We start from the raw sequence: 17,134 nt of genomic DNA on the forward strand, positions 1-17,134 counted from the left end.
AAATTTTCAACTTCCTGTACTGGCTTTAAATTCAGATGGGCTTTTAAAATTTTAATTCAATTGTAACGCTTTTTCGGATAACAGAGATCCAGAAAATTACAGATAAATTGGTCCTTATAGCAGTACATATGATACCTATGAAAGTGTAGTGCATTTTAATGATTTGAATTGGTAATTAATACAATTTACACCATTAAAATGACCTTTCAGAAAGTTATATAGCGAAAATTTCAACTTCTGAGGTTGTCGAACGAATTACCAAAAAACTATTAGTGGAGTCAGGGCTCAGTGTTGGGTCCATTATTGTTTTCTGTATTTATAAATGATATTGATGATGGTATATCAAGCTTAATGTCCAAGTTTGCAGATGATACAAAGGTTGGCAGGGTTGTCAAGGACACTACTGACACTATGCTGCTGCAACAGGATCTGGAAAGGTTGAGCAGATGGGCTGAGAGGTGGCAAATGAAGTTTAACATTGACAAATGTAAAGTACTACACATGGGAAACAGCAACCCCAGAGCAACGTATCAACTCTGTGGTACTACACTGACAGTGGTAGAGAATGAAAGGGACTTGGGGGTGATTGTGCAGGCAGATATGAAGTTCTCTGAGCAGTGCAGACGGGCTGCAAGAGTAGCTCATGGAGTATTGTCAATGATATACAGGAATTTTTCCAGCAGGGATAAGGAGGTGATTATTCCATTGTATAAGGCAATGGTCAGGCCACACCTAGAGTACTGTATACAGGTCTGGAGGCCTCATTTCAAGAAGGATGTAGAGCTGCTGGAACGAGTACAGAGAAGGGCAACAAGATTAGTGAATGGAACAAAGGGGTGCTCTTACGAAGAAAGGCTTAAGTTTTGCAAATTACAGTGTCTGGAGACTAGGCACCAGCGAGGTGATCTGATAGAGGTGTATAAAGCCTTGAATGGTTTAAGCATGCTCAATGCTGATGGGATTCTTCCTCTCGCTCAGAAAAATCACCTGAGGGGGCATAAATTCAAATTGAGGAAAGACAGATGTAGGATAGACGTGCGGAAATTTGCCTTTAGCCAGCGGGTGGTTGGTGGGTGGAACAGACTGCCATCCCTTGTGGTGGAGGTTGATAGCCTAAATAAGTTTAAGGCTCGGCTGGACAGGTATTTTGAACGAACAGAGGGGTGAAGTGGAAGTGGGTTTTTTTTTTTTTTTTTTTTTTTGGCTGATGCTGCATAAGCTTGCTTTCTTGCATCAAATGCCTCTACTAATGCTAATGCTAATGCTAATGCTAACAATGTGTTATTGGGTTCACTTACGCTGTTTTCACGATACGATGGTGTCTCTGGAACGGATTATTATCTTAAAACAGGGTACACTGTATCGTATAGATTATAGATACGGGCGAGGTTTCAAATGGAATGTATTTAGAAATGTTTACATTCATATTTTTTGCAATTAATGTTCATATTTTTGATTTTGTTGATACTTGAAAAAAAAAAAAAAAAAAAAAAAAACTCGTAAACCTGGGAACTACCTGTACAATTAAATCGATGCCATTTATACTACTTTCGTAGATTTTTCCATTACGGATAAATATATGGTGATATTTCACTGCTATTTTTAATAGATTAACAGTCTGTAACTTATTACGCCTTGTTGTGTTTATTTTATTTCTATTTAAATAGAAAGTGTGCAAGAATATCTGCTGTTGTTATCGAAACAGTGATACGTGAGTCAAAAAGCTGCTAGCTTGGGGGTAAGCACACTCTAATAGATTAACAATAGCCGCAGAAAGATGTGGGAAGTGATTCTGGTAATGCTTCTATTGGAATGAGCAGCAGCCTCAAAATAAACGTGCTCGGTATTTAAACAATTGCTGGGAATCATCGTGAAACAAGTAAATACATGGGTTAGGTTATTTAAGAGCAGGGGCGGGCCGTTCCGAGGGTGGAAGTGGTGCACTGCACCCGGCCCCAACGTTCAAGGGGCGCCTGAAAACCTGAAACTTACATACACGTATGAAGAAAATCTTAAGGTGAGCGGAAATTTTCAATTGGCATCTGGGCACTACATACCCTAGGAAAGCCACTGACTAAGAGTAAGAGCAGTTGCATGTACACTAAAGCTAGCAGCATAGCAAATAAATTTCATGAATTTGAATGTTGGTCGAGACATCAAATGTAAACATAGTGGGATACCAGAGATGCCACGTCACTAAAATACACTGTCTGCCACTTTATTAAGTACACCCCTGCTGTGCACCCAAATGGTTTGTCCCACAACGTTGCAAGTCACATGACCACAGTTGTGGATATAAATGCAGAAGAACAACCTTTCTAGTATCAGTTAAGCGTATAAACCATGGTAGTAGGTGCAACACGTGCTGGACAAAGCATCTCTGAAACGGCAATTCACCTGAAATTTTCACGCACCACAGCTTCAAGGGTGTATCGAGAATGGTGCAACAAACAGAAAACATCCTTTCAATGGCACTCCTGTGCTTGTTGTTGAGAAAAAAGTGTAAAGTGTAAAGTGTAAAGTGTATTTAGTGTCTAACGGCACCAGGGGTTTCCCCCATCTCCGCGTTGCTTTCATTGTGGGTGTACCAGTTTACTGGGAAGGCCAGAGATTTAAAAGTGTATGGATATTGTACATGTGTAGTGTTGTGTTCTGTTGTTCATCTGGCCATTTAGCCGCTGGACCCCTACTGAGGCCCAACGTTGCCCACACTTAGCCCCGTGGAGGCAGACCAGGTACACCAGTATTTTTAGATAAGTACTCTGGAAGGTCCTGCCACCTAATTTCCTGAGATTTCAGTGGCTAGGACCTATATATAAAAAAAAAAAAAAAAAAAAAAAAGGGGGGGGAATAAACGCTTGGATTTAATTAGGCCGAAAGAGGTTGCAAGTGTGTCGAGTTTGGCATTTAAAATTTTTACGTTGTGTGGGGCATTCGCTTTTCGCTGGCGATATAGGTAGAGTAGGGGGGAGAGACGGGGGGAGAGACGGATATAGGTAGAGTAGGGGGGGAGGGGGGAAGGCTGGGGGGAAAAGACAGAAGTATGGGGTCAATAGGGAAGGCGACCCCAGGTGTATCAGTGGGGCATGCCCTTGCCCCACCAGAGGGAAATGAGGGGGTGGTGGGGTGAGGAGGGAGCAGGAAGTCCTTCCCCTCACCCCACCAGGGATAGGGAATGAAAGTGGGCTGGGCAAGGGAGCCCTGCCCAGTTCGCCATAGCGGCAATTTGCAGTGCCCTCCAGCAAGTGCAGTCTGTTGATGACTCGTTGGTGGGGTTTGGTCCTTTTCTAGGTGTGTGGTTTCATCCTGGGAGCGACGACAATCTGGCTGGAGCCACTCCCATTGGTTCCTAGGTCGATGCTGTTTCATTTATTCTGCTGCATATTACGCCGTTTGTCCTTAGTATTTTGCGATCCTTTCCTCTGTGTTGATGTTTTATCAGTTTGTCTTTATTTATTATTTGTGGTCATCTAATCGTTGTGGATGGCTATTTCTGTTCGTCGTCTATTGAAGACGTCAAGTGTAAATCGGCTGAGGGCTTTGTATTCATCTTCTGAATCCAGTAGATGGTACTCTTGATTTTTCGGCAAGTATTGAATCTCAGTTATAAGTCTACTTCTGTGTTCTTCGTAGCATTCACAGTCGTGCATAATATGCTGCCAGGTTTCAGGTTCTCCACAGGTGCATGTGGACTCTTCTATTATTCCGAGTGCGTTCAGTTTTGCTTTAAATGGGCCGTGGCCCGTCAGGAGGAAGGTTGTATTTAGCCCAGGATAGAACCACGAGGGGGCTTTTGGGTACATTTTTGCGACTATCGGTATGAAGCTTCTTGTAACTTGACCCTTTGGCGACATCTCCCATCTGTGCTGCCAAATCTTCAACATGTGAGCCACTATTCGTTGTTTCTCTACCGTCCGGCTGTTGGTTGGGTCCAAGGTAAAGTCATAGATGGAGGCAGGTATATCCTTGGACAGTAAATACATGAGTCCACATCTAGTCACCTCGAGGTCCAGCGGAAGAGCTCCTGCCAAGACCTGCAGAGCGTGGGTGCTCACCGTTTTGCATGCCCTAGTTATAGTTAGAAGTATGTTTCTTTGGATAGTGTCCAGCAGTCTTCTGTTGACCGCGGTTCCGGCCTTCCTGAACCAGATTGGTGATCCGTAGGTGATCGCTGGGATGAATATTGTTTTATAATACAGGGACAGGGTCTTCCTGTTGAGTCCCCAGTCCCTGCGAGATACTCTTGCTACAAGTGCTGCATAGTTCCTTAGTTTCTCTCTCAAGTAGGTGAGGTGAGGTGTAAAGGACAGGTTTCCATCCAGGATAATACCTAGATACTTTATTTGCTTTGCTAGTTTAATGGTGGATCCCGCTATCTTTATTTGCGGTGGTCGTCTGATGTTTAGAGAGCCTTTTAGTAGTACTGAGTTTGTCTTGGTTGGTGAGATCATTAACATATGTGTTTTTGCCCAATTCTGTAAGGTTTGTAGTGCTTGGTTTGCCTGTGTTTCAAGTCCTGTTCTGGAGTCCGCTTCCACCATTAAAATGAGATCATCAGCAAAGGCTTGACTGGCCACATTTCCCAGGTCCAGAGCCAAGAAGTCATCAAAAACCATGTTCCACATTAGTGGCCCCAGGACAGATCCCTGTGGGCAGCCCCTTCGGACGCTTTTAACAACTCTTCGGAAAGTTGTGACGACCTCAATTTTCCTATCCGACAGATATGCCCGGACACTGTTATACAAGTTTTCTGGGATTGCTGCTTTCCGGAGTCTGCCAAGGACACTGGGCCACCAGATGGTGTCGAAGGCCCCAGCAAAATCCACTGCTATTACCAGAAAATATTTCTTGTTACTTTGGGTTGCCTTGGTTATGAGGTTTTGGACTGCTTCAATGGTCGAGAAGCCCGGTTTGAATCCATATTGCCTGGGTGATTCTAGGTTGGCGGTTTTGTAATGGTTCATGATCCTTTTGTGGAGCAGCCTTTCATAGAGTTTGCTTAGGGTAGAGAGTAGGGCTATGGGGCGATATGAGGCTGGTTGGTCCGGAGGTTTTGTTGGGTTTTTTAAGATAAGTTTTAGGTGTGCAGTCTTCCAACTTGTCGGGAAGTTCCCAGTTTCCAGGCATCGGTTGAGGAGATTAAGTATCAGGTTTGGTATATATTCCACAGCTTTTTTGACCATCTCTGGTTCTATGAGATCCGGGCCGGGACATTTCCTGTTGCGCATTTGCAAGGCCGCACCCTGTAATTCATCGACTGTGAAGGGCGGTTCTATTTCTTGGGTTCTATACGTTTGGTTTGCCTGGCATATTACCTTTTGTTGTTCATTAAGGATATCTGGTGGTTCATGGATGATAGTACTAAGGATATTGGTAATCGATTCCTCCCACGCTTTGGTCAGGCTTCCATTGGGCATCCTCGTTACAGTGGATGCTTCTCCCCTGGGGAGCTTGTTTGTGGTGATTTTATACACTACGCCCCAGGGGTTCTCGTTCCCTGTCTTGGGGACCAGGTTTTCCCAAGAGGCTCGCTTGTTCTTTTTAATTTTTTCTGTATAGGTGTTTCGCACCTCTTTGTATTGTTGCCTTAGTACTGCTACCTCTGTTGGTGGCCATGTTCTTCGTGCTCTTTGGAATTCTTTCCGTTTTGTCTGGACCTGTTTTCTCAATCTTTGCAATTCTGGAGTCCACCAGGGCATGTCCCCGACTGAGGGGGTTTTCCTCTTCATTGCTGTCTCTGCTGCTTCAGTTATGATACTGGTGATTTTCTCTTGGAGTGTATCTGGGTTTTTAATGTCACTGTCCACCGCCTGTCTATCCATTTCCTCCAGCGTTTTTTGCGCCTTGCTGGTCAGTTGTACTCTGAAGAGTTCCCAGTCTGCCTTTTGGATTGCGAATCTGTTTGCCAATTGTCTGTTTGTAGTTATTTTTGTCATTGATCTTCTGATTTGGTAGGTTATTGTACGGTGATCCGATGTGGTCCAGGCATTTTGCACTGTCCAATCGGTCACGTGGGCTTCAATATTCCTCGTAGTCAGGGTGATATCAATCGTGGCTTCCCACAAGGTATTGCAGAATATGGGCAGGTTAAAGGGTTGGTTTTTGACTGTGAGGATTGAATTTGCCAGGAATTCGTCCAGTCTTTGTCCATTTCTGGTTCCGCGGCGGTCCGGTGTGGCACTGTGCCAAACAGGGGAGCGGCAGTTTACATCTGCTCCTACAATTATTCTTTGTCCTGCTAGGGTTGTCTGGACGGATTGGAGATATGTGATAGCAAAGTCGATCTCCACACCAGGTCTGCAGTACAATGAAATTGCGTAGAAGCTCCCAATTGAGCTGATTATATGAGCACAGGCAGCCCAGGGCGTACAGAGCTGTGGTAATTTTGTTGCCGCTATTTCCGGATTCCTCACTACTACTGCTGCTGCCCATGGGGTATCCTCGTCACTCTGGATAATTTTATAACTCATTGGGAATCCCCTGACCTGCTTTGTGTGTGTATAGGGCTCCTGGATAAGGATGATGTCGGCATTTTCTTCATCGGCTTTGTGGCGCACCTGGTCAACCACTGCCCTGGCACGCTGCCCATTGATCTGGTGTATCTTCAGAACTCCGTAGTTATATTTCTTATGGTGTGTCCCCATAATCAATTCGTTGTTGGAATACACTCTTTACTTTTTGGTAAGTTGGGCATTTTGCATCCCGTATGGAGTGTGTGTGGTCCAGCCTCAGGGATTTGCAATTGACGCATATGGGATCTTTCTCCTTGTTTGGGCAGTTTTTAAATTCATGCCCTTTCTCTGAGCAGTGGCCGCACGTAGCTTCTTTCTGGTTGCAGGTATGGGAGGTGTGGCCATACTTGCAGCACCTATAGCACTTTATTACTGCCACATGCTCCCTATACTTATGACTGCTCCACTCCACATAGATGGTACTCTGTGTTCGTAGAATTCGCCAAGCCTCAGGGGCAAGTTCTATGACCCAATTACAGTTGCCACTGTTATTTACTCTGGTTTTGTATTTTGGGAAAACCAGCACTTTCCCATCCCGGTCTGGGAGTGCACTTTTTAGATTCTTCCTGTAGATCTCCCCAGCCAGAAGTTCAGGGGTCAAATCCTGGTCCATGTTGAAGATAACCACTGAGGGCCTTTTTCTCTTCGGGGCCTATTCCTTCTGCTTCTTCCTTACTCTCCGTTTCTATTACTATCCCTGGATTTCTGGTCTTTCTTATGGCTTTTATTCTGGTTGCTCCGAATTCTTCTCTGAGGTTTTGGATTACTTTTTTCTTGATTTCCTCACTTGTACTGGTTTCTTCCCCTGTTGGTCTTAAAATGACTATATTGGGCGTTGGCAGAAGTGTTTTCTTTTTAGCTTCTATGGCCTTGCCCATTCTCAGTGTTTCTGTGGGTGTGTTCCTCAGCGCTTGAGCATATGATGGGGCGCGCTGTGGCATTTGATTGCCGCCATCTGCACGTAGGGCATCCAGGGTTGCCATTGTTCTCTGGTAATTTGTATGTGTGTTCATTAGTATGGTCTCCAGCTTATTCCATTGCAGGATTATTTCTGCACGGATGGATGAAGAGATCCTACTACTATTCTCCTTCATTATATTTTCGAGGGCCATACGCAGTCTTGTTGTTGAGAGAGGTCAGAGGAGGGTGGCAAGAATTGTGCAAGTAAACAGATGGGCCACAACGTCGCACATCACATTAGAATACAATCTTGGTGCGCAGAACAAAATATCGCAACGGAGCACTTTTCGCACTTTGTAGCGAATGGGCTACAACAGCCGATGGTCACTTCGCGTACCTTTGTTATCAATGAAGAACAAGCCAGCACACCTGTGGGCACTGCAACACCAGCACCAGAACTGGACTTTCAAGGATTAGAAAACAGTTGCTTGATCTGACGGGTCGAAGTTCCTGGTGGGGGCATCATGTTGATGGAAGGCTCTGAATTTGGCGAAAACATGAATCCATGGACCTTTTATTTCTGATGACTACTGTGCAAGGTGGACGGGGGCAGTGTTATGGTGTGCAGAATGCTTTCTTGGCACACATTGGGTCCATTGATACCCATAGATTCACGTCTGAATGCCACATCGTACCTAAACATCGTTGCTGACCAAGTGCATCCGTTCATGTTGACAGTTTATCCTCAGTCAGATGGTTACTTCCAACAGGATAATGCGCTCGTGCACCAACCCCGAATCATTATGGAATGTTCCAGGAACGTGACAATAACTTTTCTTTCCTGCGATGGCCCGCTTAGTCCGTGGATCTCAATCCTATTGAACATCTTTGGGATGAGCTGTAAAGGGCTGTTCAATGCAGGCCTACACCTACGTTTAATCTCAAGGAACTGCGTGACACACTCATGTCTGCATGGTACGCATCGCATTTGGCGATTCTCTGTACAAACAGATAAACGGTACGGCTATGGGCGCCCCTGTCAATTCGTCGCTAACATCGCAATGGAGGAGTTTCTGGAACACATATTCCTGAACCCAATGGTACCAATTACCATGTGGTGCAGATATGTTGATATTTTCACCACCACAACTCGTAGTTCACAGGCTGCATTGTTGGAGTAGCTCAACTCCATATCCATACTTTAGAGTTGAAAGCGAAAAGGTCCCTTCCTTTTCTGGTTGCTTTGGTGAAATGAGTGAGCAATTCACTAATTACAGGTCAGCACTTGCCCCTTGTCATCTAAAAAGCACCGCAAGCGCTCTACTTTCTCAAGCTTGGAGCCATTCGAGCTCAAGTATCAGGTGAAACAGAAGCTTATGGTGGTGTAAACCAGTCTGTAATAAATTCACAAAGGAGGTCAGGCAAGCGAAGGCAGTTTACGAGAAACCGTTGGGAAAGGATACAAAGAAAACAGCAAAGGCATCTTTACTTATGTAAACTCTAGAAGGAAAGGGATGAATCATATTGGACCACTTAACACAGATGGATTGATTATTGATGAACATGCTCAGGTAGCTGATTAACTGAATGAGTATTTTGCATCTACATTCACACATGAGGAGTCATTCAATGAGGGATTGACAGAAATTTATCAAACGCTAACCGGGAGCTAAGTGATTTTGTGATAACTGAGAGCAAAGTGGAGGAGAAATTGTTGAATTTAGACATAAGGAAGGCACCTGGGTAAACCAGATCTATCTAGTTATTTTAAAGGAGGCGGCAAAGCAACTAAGCAAGCCCTCTCATAATTATTTATGAGAGCATCCTCGGAATCAGGGGAGGTCCCAACGGACTGGAGCTGTGCAAATGTATCCCCAATTCACATAGGGGGGATCGAAGGGTGACACAAGTAATTACAGACCAGTTAGTTTGATTTCTCTTCCGCATAAAATTATGGAGTCACTGGTTAAAGATGCTTTGCAGGATCATCTAGAGAAGACTGCAGCAATAATTCAGACACAGCATTGGTTTGTTAAGGGAAAGTCTTGTCTGACAAATTTGATAAGATATTATGATGTGGTTACAATGGAATGGGATGCAAAAAATAATTTTGTTATCATATATTTGAATTTCAGGAAAGCTTTTGACACTGTTGCGCAAGGAAGACTATTGTACAAATTGGAGTAGTATGGTATTAAGGGTAAGTTGCTACAATGGATAAAAGGGTGGTTGAGTGGGAGAAGACAGAATGTGGTAATTAATTAATTGATGAATGTGGTAATTAATGGGCTCTTCGTGGACTAATGTTGTTAGTGGAGTCCCACAGGGTTCGGTTTGAGGTCCACTGTTGTTTTGCATATTTATCAATGATATTGGTGAAGGTATATCAGGCTTAATGTCGAAGTTTGCAGATGATACAAGGTTCGCATGGTTGTTAATGACGGTAATGGCAGAGTGCTACTGCAGCACGATTTAGATAATTTGGGCAGATGGGCTAAGAAATGGCAACTGAAGTTTAACCTTGAGAAATGCGAAGTACTGCCTATGGGTAGAAGTAACCCCAGAGAAACGTACCAACTGTGTGGTGGTACTACACTTAAGGTGGTAGAAAAGGAAAAAGACCTGGGAGTAATTGGGTAATCGGATATGAAGTTTTCTGAGCAATGCAGACAGGCTATCAGGGCAGGTCTTGGAGTTTTGTCAATGATATATAGGAATTTTGCTAGGAGGGAGAAGGAGGTGATTGTCCCTCTGTATAAGGCCGCGCCTTGAGTACTGCGTACAAGTTTGGAGGCCTCATTTTAGGAAGGATGTAGATTTACTTTAGCATTAGCATTAGCATTAGTAGAGGCATTTGATGCAAGAAAGCAAGCTTATGCAGCATCAGCCAAAAAAAAAAAAAAAACCCACTTCCACTTCACCCCTCTGTTCGTTCAAAATACCTGTCCAGCTGAGCCTTAAACTTATTTAGGCTATCAATCTCCACCACAAGGGATGACAGTCTGTTCCACCAACCAACCACCCGCTGGCTAAAGGCAAATTTCCGCACGTCTATGCTACATCTGTCTTTCCTCAATTTGAATTTATGCCCTCTCAGGTGAATTTTCTGAGCGAGAGGAAGAATCCCATCAGCATTGAGCATGCTTAAACCATTCAAGGCTTTATACACCTCTATCAGATCACCTCGCTGGTGCCTAGTCTCCAGACACTGTAATTTGCAAAACTTAAGCCTTTCCTCGTAAGAGCACCCCCTTGTTCCATTCACTAATCTTGTTGCCCTTCTCTGAACTCGTTCCAGCAGCTCTACATCCTTCTTGAAATGAGGCCTCCAGACCTGTATACAGTACTCAAGGTGTGGCCTGACCATTGCCTTATACAATGGAATAATCACCTCCTTATCCCTGCTGGAAAAAGTCCTGTATATCATTGACAATACTCCATGAGCTACTCTTGCAGCCCGTCTGCACTGCTCAGAGAACTTCATATCTGCCTGCACAATCACCCCCAAGTCCCTTTCATTCTCTACCACTGTCAGTGTAGTACCACAGAGTTGATACGTTGCTCTGGGGTTGCTGTTTCCCATGTGTAGTACTTTACATTTGTCAATGTTAAACTTCATTTGCCACCTCTCAGCCCATCTGCTCAACCTTTCCAGATCCTCTTGCAGCAGTGTAGTGTCAGTAGTGTCCTTGACAACCCTGCCAACCTTTGTATCATCTGCAAACTTGGACATTAAGCTTGATATACCATGATCAATATCATTTATAAATACAGAAAACAATAATGGACCCAACACTGAGCCCTGAGGGACTCCACTAATAACATTAGTCCACGATGAGCAGTGTCCATTGATTACCACTCTCTGTCTTCTCCCACTCAACCACCCCTTTATCCATAGCAGCAATTTGCCTCCAATGTCACACTGCTCCAATTTGTGTAGCAGTCTTCCATGTGCAACAGTATCAAAAGCCTTTCTAAGATCCAAGAATATAATATCAAAGTTATTCCCTGCATCCAGTTCTTTTGTGACTGCATCATAGTATCCAATCAAGTTAGTCAGGCAAGACTTCCCCTTAACAAAACCATGCTGTGTCTGAGCTATAACTGAAGTCTTGTCTAAATGATCCTGCAGTGCTTCTTTAACCAGTGCCTCCATTAATTTTCCTGGAACAGAAGTTAAGCTCACAGGTCTATAGTTACTTGTGTCAGCCTTTGATCCTCCTTTGTGAATTGGGGTCACATTTGCACATTTCCAGTCTATGGGTACCTCCCCTGAGTCCAAGGAAGCTCTCATAATTATGGCTAAGGGTTTGCTTACTTCCTTTGCTGCCTCCTTTAATATAACTGGATAGATCCCATCCACCCCGGGTGCCTTTCTTGTGTTTATCTTCAACAGTTTCTCCTCCACTTTACTCCCAGTTATTTCAAGATTCTGTAGCTTACTGCTAGAGTTGAATACACCTCTGGCATTCCCCTTGCTGAATAACTCCTCCTGTGTGAATGTCGATGCAAAATATTCATTTAGTTTGTTAGCTACCTGAGCAGGATCATAAACACTTGACCCATCAATATCAAGTGGACCAATCTGATTCATCCCCTTCCTTCTAGAGTTTACATAAGTAAAGAACTCTTTGCTGTTTTTCTTTGCATCCCTTGCCAAGGATTTCTCGTAATCTGCCTTCGCCTGCCTAACCTCCTTTGTAACTTGGTTGCATATCAACTTGTATCTATCATAGGCTTCTGTGTCATGTGTTAATTTGTAAGTATCCCATGCATTTTTCTTCTCTGCCATATGCCTCATTAGTTCATCTGACATCCATTTTGGCCTAAACCTTGAACAATATTTCTTAGTTGGTATGTAAAGCCTAGTAGCTTCCAAGATCAGTTCTTTGAATGCTTCCCATTTTGAATTTGCTGTTGGTAACATCATCGGTTGGTCCCACTGTATAGAATTTAAATACTGTCTCAGTCCATCGTAGTCGCCTTTACGGAAGCAATAACCCTTCCCTTTACCCCTAATGGTAGTTACCTCTTTCAGTAAATCCCACTTCAGCACACTGTGATCACTGCCACCTAGTGGTTCATTTATCTGCAGATTCTTAATGCATGAAGAATCACTGCTGATAATCAAATCAAGAGTATTACTCCCTCTAGTTGCCTCCTGAACATGCTGATGTAGAAAACAATCATCCAATAAATCCACAAAAGCCCTGCTAGTGTGTGAGTAACCAGCCCCCAAATTCCAGTCAATATCTGGGAAATTAAAATCTCCCATTATAAGACTCTCTGATTTACTGGCCCACTCTATTTCCCTGTACAGTTCCTTATTATACTCATCAGAGTCATTAGGCCTATAGCACACTCCTACTCTCAATTTTGATCTCCCAATGCTTATGTCACACCAAACTGACTCAACACTGCACTGTCCAGCGATGTCGACTGGCTTCACTTCCTTGGTTTTTATGTGTTTCTTAACTAATAGCATAACCCCTCCCCCCTTCCTATCCTGTCTATCCTTTCTGTAGACGTTGTACTCCCCAAATTGGAGTTCTGCATCCCTTATATCTGTGTGACACCACGTCTCTGATATCCCAACAATATCTGCCTTTGATGTTTTGAGCAATACCTCAAATTCATCAAATTTATTTACTAAACTCCTAGCATTGGTGTACACGCAAGTATACCTGCACCTGTTTCTATTCTCAGCTACCCTAACACAACCCATGTGTTTATTTGTACCGCAATGGCTCCCAGCAGTCTCTGAAATACCATGCATCTTGTTTTTCAGGCTTCTGCTCATTCTAATAGAAGCACTGCAAGAATCTCTTTCACCTCTGCCAGTGGCTACTGTCAATCTATTGGTCTTTGTCTCCCCCCAAGCTAGCAGTTTTCCGACCCACCTAACACTGCCTCGATAGCATCAGCAAATATTCTTGCACCCTTTCTATTTAAGTGTATCCCATCCCTGTAGAAGCAATCTCTCCTGTTAACAAGTACAGTCCAGGCTGAAAAAAATTCTACTCCTTGAGCCTTGCACAATCTTTCCAGGGTCGAATTGATCGACAAGGCTCTCATCATATACTCCCTCCTATCGTGTCTGGGCAGAATTGCAGACACTTTCAAATTCAACCCTAATTCTCGGCTTTTGTTCAGCAGTGACCTGTACTTGTTAAGTAATTCTGCCGGTCTCCTACTCTTAATATTATTAGTGCCAACGTGTACAACTATATCACCTTTTGTGCTCTTAAAAGATGATATTCGCTCTACAACGTCATCAACATTTGCCCCTGGTAGACATACCCTGGTCCTGTTCCACCTATCTTTTTTACAAAGCATGTTCCCCGTTTCCCTGACAATAGAGTCACCAACAACTACTAGTTCCTTCGGGACCAGGGCATTCTGCCTTGGGGGTTGTCTGTGTGTCACGCGATGCCCAAGTGCAAGCTCTGGTGTTGATGTGGGCAGCTGAGAGCTTGATGGGCCCCTCAATTTAGTTTCTTCGAGGGCATCCACCCTGTCCTTCAAGCTCTCATATAGGCCCACAAGAACGCCGAGTTGTTGCCTGATATCGATACACTCCTTGCATCGCGCACACACAAAGACATCCCCCTTGGCAGTATCATGTCCCGTACCCGATTGCTCTGCAAACATCAAGCAAACAGTGCATTTTATAAGGCTGTGAGTCAGAGGACAACTGCTCCCCTCAGTTCTGCTCTGAGCCACAGCGCTTCCATTAGCTTGAGCCTTTTGCTTTGCTGCTCTGGTCTGAGTCATAATACTTGAGCGTTTACAGAGAAGTGCAACAAGATTGGTGAGGGGAAAGAAGGGATCCTCTTACCAAGAGAGATTTAAGTTCTGCAAATTGCAGTGGCTGGAGACTAGGCACCTGCGAGGTGATCTGATTGAGGTCTATAAGGCCTTGAATGGGTTGAGCACGCTTAATTCTGATGGGATACTTGCACTTGTTCAGATTACGAACCTAAGGGGGCATAAATTCAAATTAAGAAAATACAGAAGTAGAATAGATGTGCGGAAATTTGCCTTAAACAGCGTGTGATTAATTACCGGAACAAACTTCCATCTGCCGTTGTGGAAGTTGATAGGTTAAATAAATTTAAGGAGGAACTGGACAGGCATTGGGAGGGAATGATGTGATTTTTTTTTTTTTTTTCTTTCTTGGCTGATGCTGCATAAGCTCATACACTTGCTTTCTTGCATCACATGCCACTACTACTACTACTACTACTGACAACAATGGAAGCACCGTTCTACCTTGGGGATTATTATTTCTATGTTGGCTTATTTCTTTGTTATTTCTATTTCTATGTTGATGAGAGTTCGATGGGATTCAATTTAAATACTTCGATGGACATCTCGATTAAATGGGTCCTTCATATGCATATATTACAACATAAAAAATAAGATTTTTTTATTGAGAAGTATTCCGTTTCGAAAAATTTTCCTTTTCAAGCTGTTCAGCATGTCTTTAACAATCTTGAAATTTTAAAGCCAACCAGGGTTTATAACCATGTGGTGTATTAATGTATTTTCTTAATTTTAAGTGCCGTTAGGGGGTTAGTAAGCCGAAAAGAACCTGTTTCTAAACAGCTTCGCTCTGCAGTTTACTTGTTTTTATTAATTTTGTTTTGTGTGAACGTTGATCGTTGTGCTTGATTTATACTGATTTTGTTGTAGATACATCAGAAATGAACTACAATTAGGACAATTAGCCTGTATTTAATAATATTTTATCTGTTTTAAATCGAATTGCTTTTATTCTAAGAAGTTTTGAAATCGTGGAACTCATATTTGCCGGCTTCAAGCACGTGGGTTATAAACGACATGGCGGAACAAATGGAAGTGAGTTTTGTTACTTTTACTTTGTTGCTGTTTTGTTTCTCAGTCTGAGTAGTATTTAAACAGTTTTTTTTTTTTTTTTTTTTCCGGTTATGTCAAGAATGTTTAAGTCATATGAAATGAAACTTAATTTTCCGCATATCTACTAGAATAAAATTTACTCAAATGATTTCGCGACATTTCAGAGTTTGATGAATTCTAGTTATGCTTTATTTAGTCTTAACAGTCTTGCCCATTTTATAAAGTTATTGGTGAGCACACGAACAAAGCAAGTTCCTTTACAGAATGATTGAAAATATTTCCTGTAATGTGAGTAATTAAGAGCTTCGACTTGAATAGAAATCTGTGCTACTATCAGTGCTTTACTTGCATTTTAATGTTATTCAAATTGCATTAAAAGGTGATCCATATTCTTGCTGTTAGCGCGATGTGAATGTTTCAAGGGGATTTAAGTGATTACCTAATGAACAGTATTAAGTGCGCTTAGGCGTTTCTATCATTTCCAATAGAAGCGTTTAGGTGGGTTTTTCATTGTTATTACAGTACACAAAGAAGACTTGAAAAGCAATTCACTGTATGCTAAATCTTTCATATATTTAATAACTTAATTAAATGTTTTATCAGTGAGAAAAGTTACCTTATGGGGTCATTTAACCGAAAAATACTTTGTTTTACTAGCTATAAGTTTTAATTTACAAACATATGACAGCATTGTTTTTCGAAAACTTTGGAATTAAATACCAAAGTAAGTTTTCTGGTAATTCTAAAAATATATAAAAATAACATTACAGTTTTATATGTTCTTAGATCTTTTTCCTTAATGTAAGTATAAAGAGCAGTATACAAGGTTTGATCAAAAGGTTCTGCGAATGATGTTTTAATTCCTGAATGCATAGCAATACCAGGGGTTTCAAAAAGTGTTGAGAATAGGGTATATAAAGTATATTAATACATTATAGAATCGGCTATTTTGATAGCTTAATGTCTTATACAATAACATGAAAAAAATTGTCAGTGGTTGTGCAGTTTCTGAAGTTCAAATTTTTATGTTGGTAGGGGGAAGAAGAATGAATATCTAGAAAATCGAGCATCATTCAGCAATCAGATTTTAGGCCAAAGAGGGCAGAAATATTAAAGGAGTGTATGAAAGAATGACTTGTGTTTGGGGCGGTATCACCCAGTTACGCTATTGTTGCAAGATGGTTGGTAGGGTTTTAAAAAGAATGTCAGTGATCGAAGGTCAACCGAAGAATTAAAGTAAACCTGAAACATTAAGCTGAATTTGAAAAAGTACTTAACCTGATCGGCGAGACTTAAATAATGATCTGTATTAATCAGTGATTAAAAATCGGAAATTTTTTCCTTCTTAACCATAGTCAAACTTTTATTGCAGCAGTTTCTGAAGTGATTGTTTTTTTTGGCTGTTTGCTAGAAGACATGCACAAATGCTTTTTTTTTTTTTGTTTAATGTTTCATGTTACTTTTTCTAATTCAGTAAACATCTACAGGCTTATCCTAATTGTTTTTGAAAGGTTTATTAGCATTAGTAGAGGTGCAAGAAACCTTCCCATTTCCCCCCATCCATTCATTCCAGATGTTTGTCTAGTTCAGCCTTGAATTTATTTAAGCTGTCAACTTCCACAATGACAGACGAAAGTTTGTTCTAGTAATTGACCACCTGCTGGCTAAAGGCAAATTTCTGCACATCAGTTCTACAACTGTCTTTCCTCAGTTTGAATTTATGCCCCCTCAGGGATTAATCTGGATAAGAGGAAGAATCCCATCAGCATTGAGCTTGCTCAAACCATTCAAGGCCTTATATACACCTCAATCCGATCGCCTCTCAAATGCCTAGTCTCCAGACT

The 17,134-nt window shown here is 42.2% G+C and overlaps 1 protein-coding gene across 2 annotated transcripts in view; it reads left to right on the forward strand.

Moving 5' to 3' along the window:
* The first annotated feature begins 15,043 nt into the window (after window positions 1-15,043).
* Art1 (arginine methyltransferase 1) overlaps window positions 15,044-17,134 on the forward strand; it is a 229,299-nt gene continuing 227,208 nt past the window's right edge. For both annotated transcript variants that reach the window (XM_090386508.1, XM_090386507.1), the window contains exon 1: window positions 15,044-15,272. Coding sequence is in view for 1 of the 2 variants with exons in the window: in XM_090386507.1 (XP_090242633.1) it covers window positions 15,255-15,272 (18 nt within the window). In the remaining variant the exon portion in view is untranslated. The remainder of the gene's footprint in view (window positions 15,273-17,134) is intronic.

The sequence above is a fragment of the Mastigoproctus giganteus genome, chromosome 12, assembly GCF_048544385.1.
Source record: "Mastigoproctus giganteus isolate SK-2022 chromosome 12, ASM4854438v1, whole genome shotgun sequence".
NCBI classification, from domain to species: Eukaryota; Metazoa; Arthropoda; class Arachnida; order Uropygi; family Thelyphonidae; genus Mastigoproctus; species Mastigoproctus giganteus.